The sequence below is a fragment of the Lathyrus oleraceus genome, chromosome 3, assembly GCF_024323335.1.
Source record: "Lathyrus oleraceus cultivar Zhongwan6 chromosome 3, CAAS_Psat_ZW6_1.0, whole genome shotgun sequence".
Classification (NCBI taxonomy): Eukaryota; Viridiplantae; Streptophyta; class Magnoliopsida; order Fabales; family Fabaceae; genus Lathyrus; species Lathyrus oleraceus.
Genome location: NC_066581.1, coordinates 263669860 through 263680223, shown reverse-complemented (window position 1 = coordinate 263680223; position 10364 = coordinate 263669860). Strand labels below are relative to the sequence as shown.

General features: G+C 33.6%; 2 protein-coding genes across 9 annotated transcripts; one reads left to right on the top strand and one right to left on the bottom strand.

The window, feature by feature from the left end:
• The first annotated feature begins 3911 nt into the window (after window positions 1-3911).
• LOC127126830 (putative lipid phosphate phosphatase 3, chloroplastic) lies at window positions 3912-8528 on the top strand. 8 transcript variants are annotated; one of them, XM_051055834.1, is made up of 9 exons: window positions 3912-4621; window positions 5998-6172; window positions 6489-6713; window positions 6803-6890; window positions 6998-7107; window positions 7201-7291; window positions 7435-7623; window positions 7746-7805; window positions 8002-8528. In XM_051055834.1, exons 2-9 carry the CDS (start codon window positions 6083-6085, stop codon window positions 8196-8198), a joined length of 1050 nt encoding a protein of 349 aa, XP_050911791.1. In that variant the 5' UTR covers window positions 3912-4621; window positions 5998-6082; the 3' UTR covers window positions 8199-8528. The 8 variants fall into 8 exon arrangements, with proteins under 8 accessions (XP_050911791.1, XP_050911789.1, XP_050911794.1 ...); XM_051055832.1 differs by having other exon boundaries at window positions 3913-4385; window positions 5998-6090; XM_051055839.1 differs by having other exon boundaries at window positions 3916-4621; window positions 5998-6090.
• Window positions 8529-8930: 402 nt separating this feature from the next.
• Window positions 8931-9305, bottom strand: LOC127130755 (uncharacterized). Its single transcript, XM_051059720.1, has one exon. The coding sequence runs from the start codon at window positions 9303-9305 to the stop codon at window positions 8931-8933; it is 375 nt and encodes a 124-aa protein (XP_050915677.1).
• Window positions 9306-10364: the final 1059 nt, after the last annotated feature.

The following is a 10364-nucleotide window of genomic DNA, read 5'->3' as shown; positions in this document are numbered from 1 at the left end:
TGTTGCTGCTAAATACCGTATTCCAATGCATTCCAAAATGCATGCAATGCAGGCTAAAATGCATGCCAACGTAGGCATATGCCGACCAATGCAGGCCTAATGCAGGCTTAATGCATACCATAATTCATCAAATAACTTTATTGCATAATTCATCAAATAACTTCATTGCATAATTCAAATCAAATTACACTTGAGGATCCTTCTAATACTATAATTACATATCAAGAACATTGTGGATATTACAAAATTAAACATAATCAAATACTACCTAATCAACTAAAAACCTATTTCATTAGTATTGGTGTTATTAAGGTAAATAACACAATGATGGTGATCATCCAATTGAACTTCAATTGCTTCTTCAAAAATTTCATTTTCATTTTCATATCTTCACCTTTAATGTTTACACCTCTGAACTTCAGCTTCTCATCATTTAAGTTATGTATTAATGAGGGGATAAATTCCTTTTCTCTTGGGTTCATTTGTTCATCCAACCAAAGAAAATGGCTACACTTCTTGTAACCATGTAGCTGGAGACATAAATGGAGAAGAAAGAAGAAACATCAATGGTGACATTCTAAAAACAAAACAACATCAAAATCAATAAACACCAAAATCATACCTTATACATCCCACAATCATAAAAGTGACGACCTCAGTTCACGTCAGTCCATGCCATCATCAGTGGAGCATCAAGACCACATTTGCTTTTGTAACTCACCGAACAAAATCTATTGTTACTGCTGCTAATAGATTTCTGAAACATTTTTGGTTTGGGGGTGATGATTGGAGGAAGAATAAGAGGAAGAAGAAGACATGTTCTTCGTGGTATTCGCTGATTTAAATCTAGGTTTTGTTGGAGTTGCGGGTAAGAAAGAGGAAGAAGAACATGTGTTCTTCGTGTTCTTGTATTTGTTCATCTTATGTGTTTCTTTTCATTTAAATAAATGCATAATCATTTATTTTATTTAAAATAATTACAAAAATAAAGAAAACAATTACTTTAAATAAAATATTGAAACAAATGTGACATGCCTCCACATTACACTTGTCACGTCATAAATGAGGTTGTCATCTATGCAAAATTGGAGAGAGACCAACTAAAGCTCGATTGATATAAAATTCAAGGATCAAAAAGCTGATTTTTAAAATGATGTGACTAAAAATTAAAAACATATCAAAATAGGGAATCAAAAGTACATTTAAGCCTGAATTTTTTTAATAGAAATTATTTTCAAGGATGTGCGCGATAATTCAATTTATTGTTAAAAGATATGGTGATACATAAATTTTAAACTTACAAAAAGTCAAGAAATTTGAATTTCATTGGCTCTAAGAAAGAAAAATCTTGTTGCTAATAAGAATCTATCGTGTTAATAAATAATATAAACTAGAATTAGGTGTAATTATAATCTTACTTTTAATTTTTTAGGTATTCCCATTGGAGCCAACCCCCTGCGAAAAGTAACGTGGGAACCTATTATGTCCAATCTTAGGAAAAGGATCAACAATTGGAATGGAAGATTTGTTTCCCATGGTGATAGAGTTATTATCTTGAATTCGACTTTAAATTCTCTTCTGCTTTTCTACTTCTCTCTTTATAGAGCTCTGAAGATTGTTATGAATGGGATTATCAAGATCCAAAGAGCCTTTCTTTGGAAGGGGGAGGAAAATAAGCGTAGAATTAATTGGGTGTCTCGGTCTTCGGTTTGTCAATCCAAAGACCAAGGAGGTTTGTGAATCATTACTTCTCTCTTTATAAAGCTCTGAAGATTGTTATCAATGAGATTATCAAGATCCAAAAAGCTTTTCTTTGGAAGGGGGAGGAAAATAAGCGTAAAATTAATTGGGTGTCTTGGTCTTCGGTTTGTCAATCCAAAGACCAAAGAGGTTTGTGAATCATTCGTTGTGAGTTGTTTAATAGAGCTCTTCTAAGAAAATGGGCTTGGAGGATTTTAAATGATCAAAACTCTCTTTGGCTATTTTCTCTATCATTTAGATACAAAGACATCAAGGGTCAAATGTTGGATCCTCATTAGTTATCAAGTAATCAAAAAGCTTCAATTTGGTGGAGGGATATCAAGATTGCAATGGACGACATATGTGAGGTTGAAGCTTGGTTCAACAATAATATTTCTTGCAAGCTTGGATCGAGTTCAAAAACTGAATTTTTGAGAAATTATTGGCTTGGGTCAACTCCTTTACATCACGTTTATTCTCACTTATTTGATGAAGTTTCAGTGGTTACTTCAAGACCAAAAGTGAGCTCTTTGGGAGATTGGCTCGAAGGAGCTTAGTCATGGAATCTCAATGTTAATTTTGCTTCTTTGTCTTTAATGGCTAAGTCTGATTATTATGATATCTCTCGCATTTTATCAGAGGTAGCTCCTTCTCTCAATAGTTCAGATTCCTTCACTTGGTGTTGCGATCCCAAGGGATTCTCTGTGAAATAATCTTATTCAAGATTGCATCACTATTTATTCTCTTTGTCTTCCATTTCTAACACTCTTGCTCTTGCTTTAAAGTTAATTGGAAAACGAAGGCTCCTCATAACATCCAATTTTTCGCTTGGAGGCTGCTCCTCAATAGATTTCCAGTTTGCTATGAGCTAAAAATTTGTTGAATTTTCAATGGCCCTCATGACGCGATTTGCCTTCTTTGTTTCACTCATGAAGAAAGTGCGGATCACATATTTATTTTTTGCCTAGTTGTTGTTCGGTTATGGAAACAGGTGTGGATTTGGTTAGGGTTGGCTAGGTTCCCGATTTTTTCTTCTGTTGGATATTTTCAAACTTTGACATTTACTTTACAGAAAGAACAAAGAAAGATTTTAAATTGTTGCTTTGACATTCGGTGGTGTGGAGTTTGTGGGTAGCTAGAAATGTCATTCTCTTTAAAGGGAAATTTCTTAATGAGAATGAGTTATTTTATTCTATTAAGATTCATTCTTGGAACTGATTTAAAGCTGGTTGTATTGGGTCTATTCCTTTTAGCTTAGTTCATTGGCTTAACAACCCTTTAGTCTGTTTTAACTTTGTGGTTCTAAACTAATGTTTTTTTACTGGCTTTTGGATCTTCTTTCTTTCTTTATGTATTGAGGTGAGTATCCCTTATACTCGAGATTTCTTCCTGCCACCCCCCAATTAAACTTGACACCCCCAATGCGTATGAAAAGACAATATTGCCCTTGCAAAATCACTTCACCTATTTCCCAAATTTACAAGTTTGAAGCGGTTTTTTAAAAATTCTGGGACAATATCGAAAATTTCGAAACAACTACCGTAAAAGTAAAAATTTCCAGGATTTTGTACCGGAAATTCCAAAATTTTTGGTATTAAGGCTTATTATTATACCAATTATTTTTTAATTTCCGATACAAAATTCCTTTTTTCTTACCGGAAATTTCAAAATTTTCGGTAGTTATAAACATTTGATTTTTTATTGGAAATTTTGAAATTTCAAGTATGGATACAAAATTTGTTTTCATACAAATAACATTATCGGAAATTTTACTTTGATTGAAATTTCCAGTATCCCAGTAAATTTCAAAATTTTGAAATTATTTAGAATATTGAGAAAGTTTAAAATATAATATCAAAAATTATATACATACCGAAAATTTCATTTTTGCCTATAAAAAATTTTAAATATAAATTTTATTCAAGAAATAGTTTTGACAATGTAAATATATGTGAAAATGTCATATTTAATTTGGAGGTGTCAAATGCTCCTTATACTCTCAATAATATATTCTTGTTGCTTATAAAAAAATTAATTGGGTGGACATAAAAATAGAACAATTGCATAATTTGGAGGGCAAAACTGCAATTAAGCGGAATGTCACAAGACTCGACTATACTATCCTATCCCCTCTTCTCCCCCAATAATTAACCTAATTATTTTTTGGAAACAAACCTAAAACTTTTTAAGTTTAAACAATTAAACAACAACAATTTTTTTTTTTTTGAGAAACTGCGAGATATGATCGACAAAGTGACCCTAATCAATAACCACAATATGATGAATTAAGTACCCAAAAAAATTGGAAGATGTAGTATATACTATTATATAACAATAAGAAGCTTCATTTCCTTACTAGTTTCGTTTTTTGTTTTGATATGTTTTGATTGAATTACACGAAACACAATGAATCAACCATGATATCTTCGTTCATAATGTGACCTAATTGGGTGGGTCCATTTCCAGTTATGATCGTGCCTTCCTCTCTCTTTCTTTCCATATCTTTTAATTCATAAACTACTTGAATTTGAGATTCTCTTTCTATTGCTCCTTCCTTTTCATGGTTTATATTGTTTCTTCGCACTATGGCTTGGTGGGATTTAAGACCCTTCTTTCGTTTTCAATCTATATCCACCCGTTTTCAGGTCAGTACTTCCTTCTTCTTCTCTCTCACTCACACTTCATAGAGAAGGATTCAGTTATATTCATTGTATTCGAAAACAGTTGAAAAAGGATTAGCATTTATAGAGACATGCTAATCCTAACCGTCATCATAACTAACTCTGAACTCGAGTTAGTTATGATGACGTGTCACACGAAGCTACATGTAGCTTATAACTAACACTGAGTTAGTTATTCCTGGCAATGCAATAAGCTAAAGGTACATATCTAACCGTGTCTGATTACTCTTGGAAAGATTTAGATACCAAACTATGCAGACATCTTTAGTTTAGGGTTTGTGTTCTAATCTGGTTACTGTTATGGTCATTAGCCATATTCATGATTGATGTTTATATTCTGCAGTGTTTTTGAGATTTCATAAGCTTATCTCTAACTATACAAGAACAAGCACGTCTATCACATTGTTTTGACATCATTTCTTGCTGATTTATTGTTTGGGCTTTTAAGGCTTATGTTACAACTCTTTTTGATTTTGAGTGTATATATAGCTTTGTGAGAATTGTGATTCATGTGAACTGATGCTCTATGCTTCTCTTGGTAGTTGACTCTTTTTACCCTTTAGGATGGTGCCGATATAGCTTCTCTGTCATTGCTATCTATGTAAGCAGGTTGTGTTATATGTATCTGATTGATTTCCTAGCTTACCTTTGAAGCTTAGTATTATTGAAGATTAAATTCAATTTTCTCCATTTTTGGTGCTTTTCTTGAGTCATTCTCATTGTTGGAATTCCGCCTTAATTGCGGTCCGCCCATAGTCGCCTTAATTGCGGCATTTAGGCTAGCATCCAACACCTTCGTTGTGTTGGGTTTGAAGGGGTGAAATTAGTTCAACATTGATTAGAGATATATGGTCTGTAGTGTGTTTATAAGTGAGGGCAATCCTCGGCTAACAAGCTGGTTTTATAGGGATGAGTTAGGTCCATCCCTAATTCTAAGATGGTATCAGAGTCTATCCTAGATCCATTGTTGGGCTTCCCGCATTGTCCAAGCTTCGGTCTCATTGAGACCCAAGCGTGAGGGCGTGTGTTGGAATTTCCGTCTTAATTGCAGTATGTTCCTAGTCACCTTAATTGCGGAACTTTGGTTAGTCTTCCCTTTAGCCTCCAACACCTCCATTGTGTTGGATTTGAAGGGATGAATTTAGTCCCACATTGATTAGAGATATATTGTCTGTAGTGTGTTTATAAGTGGGGGCAATCCTCACCTTACAAACCGGTTTTGTTGGGATGAGTTAGGTCCAACCCTAATTCTGAAACTCATAAACCTATTTGTTGATGATATTGTTGTTTACATGTTTTCAATGGATAGATTCTCTTGCATATACAGCTACATATGCTGGAATTCTTTCTAATTTTTTTGTAGATTTCAATAATATTTAAGATGGTTATATTTTACACTAAGGATTTGCAAGTTTGTAATTTGTATATTTTGCTACATTGTTCAACTTTAATATGTATCCCTTGTGTTTATTGGAAACAAGAAAATATAGAACTTGTAAGTTGTAAGAAAAGCAAAGCAAATCAGGGTATTTTCATGTAATTTGTCCCTGAAAGTACTTTTTTTGAGGTTACCTAGGACTTATCGAGAAGGAGGCTGGGGTTCTCTGCTCTGACTAGTGCTCACTTTTCATCCATTAATTCTCCATTGATAGACAAAAAGAATGAAGAGGTACAATTTAATTAAGATTTTCTCGAATAACCAAAGGACATTGTTTAAGGTTGGCCATTACCATATCCGGCTCAGAGAAGAGGTATATGAGTATAACTTGTTTCTAGTATTTTCTTACCGAGGTAGTTGTGGAAGAGGGATTGACATATAGTCAAATATTGATTTACTAATAAGAATATGTGTTCTCATGTCTCTATAACTAACATGTCTACAAGGTTGTTCATTGTATTATCCTTGCATCAGTATATGAAGATCGATATACAGCATAATACCCTAAAATGCAAATTTTGCTAGAAAATGGCTTACTTTATTAGGTTCGATTGTTTGCTTTGGTATATTGAAATGATGGACATAAACTGGTGCCTACTGATCTCATCTGTGGTTTTTGTGAGCTCTAGGAATTCGGGCAGCGGGAAGTCCAGCTTGGTTCACACACTATGAGCTCTCACGGATATGCAGTTGCTAGAGTACACATGCACGACTGGATCATGCTATTGCTCCTTGTATTGATTGAAATCACCTTATACATGATCCATCCTTTCTATCGCTTTGTTGGGAAGGAAATGATGACTGATCTCAAATATCCCTTGAAGAGTAATACAGTTCCTGTTTGGGCTGTTCCTGTGAGTTTGTTGATTATGATACGACACATTTGAATACATTTTTCTTCCTGAATAATTACTTTAACATTGTCATTTACTATCATGGTTAGATGCTTGCAATCGTATTGCCTATCGTGATCTTTCTCGTAGTTTATGTCCGAAGGAGAGATATCTATGATCTTCATCATGCCATACTGGGTATTAACTTTTAAATACTTTTTATCTGTTTGATTTCGAAGAAGACAATTATATTTGATATACTAAAACAGTTAAAGTGGATGACATTAAATTATTTGCTGGTATAGGTCTATTGTTCTCCATTTTAGTAACAGCGGTGATAACTGATGCAATAAAAGATGCAGTAGGGCGACCTCGACCAGACTTCTTTTGGCGATGTTTTCCAGATGGAAAGGATGTATGTCTTCCTCGAATTTTAGGTTTTGGGTTTATGTTTTGTAAGAGATTTTCTCGTCCGAGGCATATTTAACTGCTAATGACTTCTTATTAGGTTTACGATAAATGGGGAGATGTCATTTGTCATGGTGACAAGAATGTCATTAAGGAAGGACATAAGAGTTTCCCAAGCGGCCATACTTCATGTATGTAGCATTTATTACCTATGACTGGTTTTGCCGTGATCACGACTCGGCGTGATTTAGTTTCATGAGAAATGGACAGTGGAACTAATAAAACTCAATTTTCATTCGTTGTTTGTTAAAGTAATATCAATTTTTATATGCAGGGTCATTTGCTGGTCTAGGTTTTTTATCATTGTACTTATCTGGAAAATTAAAAGCATTTGATCGCAAAGGTCACGTTGCAAAACTTTGTATTATTTTTCTACCGCTACTTGCTGCATCACTTGTTGCCGTTTCTCGAGTTGATGACTACTGGCATCATTGGCAGGACGTGTTTGCTGGAGGTCTAATAGGTTAGTCCATTTTTCGCATCTCAATGAATTGCAGATTAACTTAGCTTACAGTTAAACCAAAAAAAGAAAAACTACTTAGCAGTGTTTGTTGATACTTGACTTTGTCTGATTTCTTCTTTCAGGGCTTGTAGTAGCTACTTTTTGCTATTTGCAGTTTTTTCCTCCTCCTCATCATCCTGAAGGTATGCCTCAGTGCAGATTCTTTTACATAAATTTTACATGTTTGTATTACATGCATAATACTCGACTCCATCTAAACGAAATAATCACGATTACTTAAAACAGTTTCCTGTAAAAAAACGACAAAGTTGATGAATTTGTGTCTGTTATGAATACCAACTATGCTGACAATGTAGATATGTTGTTATTATCTCGTAGGTTGGGGACCTTATGCTTATTTTACGATGTTGGAAGAATCACGAGGTATGGCACAAGGTCCTAATTCTCAAAATGGTAGTCAAGAAGCTCAATCTGAGAACCAAGATGGACAAAGTCAACATGGGTGTATAGGGCTATCTTTAGCAGAGAATCAAACTTCAACATTAGAAGATGAACTTGAATCAGGGAGGAGATAAAATCTGCACACATCATTGTAAATGATATCCTAGAGTTCGTTGAATATGTTTTCTCTAGGTTGTCACTAACTTTGAAGCCTACTTTTTGTTTACAATAGTCAGATTTAGAACAATCTGTTACTTTGTGAATAATGTGGACATAAGGGTCCTCTATTGGTAGCCAATTTAGTATCTGTTTGGTAAATCATAAGTTACAGAATGTATAGCTTCTATTTTTTCACATAAAAAATGTCTCGGAATGTGAAAATGTTATTCCTATACCAAACATACACTTGGAGGCTGTTTGGTTTTAGAAATCCCATCGAAGTTATAATCTGCTGTTTTTGTCTAGTCGCTGTAAAATTGCACAAGTGATTTGAATTGTGCAAAAACATTGTGGTATATGACACATAATTAGTGTCGAATATCATTGTCATGGCCTGATGTCCGTGTCATGTCTTGATGTTTATATCGCGATTTCTGTGTTGGAGCCTCTGCTTCATTGTCATGTACACATTTATTCAAACACAGATTTATCAAATAAATCATATATATGACTTGGGCAAGCTCATATAGTCATATAATTAAATACTTAATGGATAAAATCAATTAAAATAAACCACATCATCTCATATTTTACATGATTCAGTGCCGCTGGACAATCAAATGTGCAACAATTTCCACGATTGAACAACAAAAGATTACTAGAACAACACAAAACGAAAACGAAAAAACTGCAACAAGACTCCCTCATCACAACTGAAAAACAATAGTTTTGTTGGAATCAGCAAAACTTTTCTTAGATTTCGCAGACTTACGACTTTGGTAATCAAAACTGTAACCAATTCCTTGGCCGAAACCATAGCCAACACCCAAACCACAACCCATTCCAACACCAAAAACGAGGTTCAGATGGTTAAATAGCGACCCTCCATATCCCAACCCACCAGTCAAACCCAAGCCTAGTCCAGCGCCGCATCCGAAGCCAGCTCCGAAGCCAGGACCCAACACTGACGTTTGAGGTTTGTCGGATTTGTTTCCGAGGAACTTGTTTATCGAGAATTGTTTTTGTTGGTTGTTGTTGGCATTCCAACTCCACTTTGAATCAGTATCACCTTTGGTTTCCATTGCGTGGCTGATTACGATAAAAAAAAACCTTGCTCAATTTCCGTGCTTGCCAAAGGATAACTTCTGAGCTTTGGACACTTTCTTCTGCCAGTGATGAAATTGAATATACAAACCCAAAAAATGCAACTTATCTTACTCTTAAAATATTATAAATCACTTTTCAATCATAATTTTTTATTTAATTTTCTTTATATTTTTTTATTTATTAATCAATGGATAATTGTTTAACGTTAGTTATAATTTCCTGCAATATGATATAAAATTAATTAAAATTTTAGAGTTATATTGAATTTCTAAATTAATTTTTAATTTGAAACAAGAGGAGTACTTTCACTTATTTAGTAATCAAATCACACTATATAAAAATACTCTTTAAAACATATAAACATTTATGAAATTAATTCTTAAACTAGAAAATGTTTATTAAATATTACTCCCTCCGTTTCTTTTTAAGTGTCGTTTTAGCATAAAGCTCTCCAACCAAGATAAATGAATTGTTATAATTTTTTTCCCATTGTACCCTCATTTTAATCCACCATATACTTTCTCTTTCTAAATAAAATTCATTAATATAAGTACTCATTAAATTATTTACTTCAAATAACTAATTCCATAATTTTCTCCACATAACTCTCTCTCTCTTCCGTTGCATTTTTCAACTACTCCTAAATTTTTGGAATTAATATTGCTTGCTATAGGAATACGTACTGCTTGCATTTTCATTAATGGCTAAAGGAAAACTTATTGCATTTTTATTGACCAGCCAATACTTTGAATAGGAATGGGAGTTATGTATGGGAATGAGAGTACGTATTAAGAAAGAGAATTTTATGGAAAATGTGGAGTGAGTTATTACATATATTAAGAAAGAAAAATTTATGGAAAATATAAAGTTGAGTTATTTAAATAGTAAGGGTATAATTGACAAATTGTAACATTAAAACATCAAAACGACACTTAAATAGGAACAAAAAAAATCTTCTAAAACGACACTTAAAAAGAAACGGAGGGAGTATAATAGAAACTATTATTGGTAAATGGTAGTGGCGCTGAGTCTAT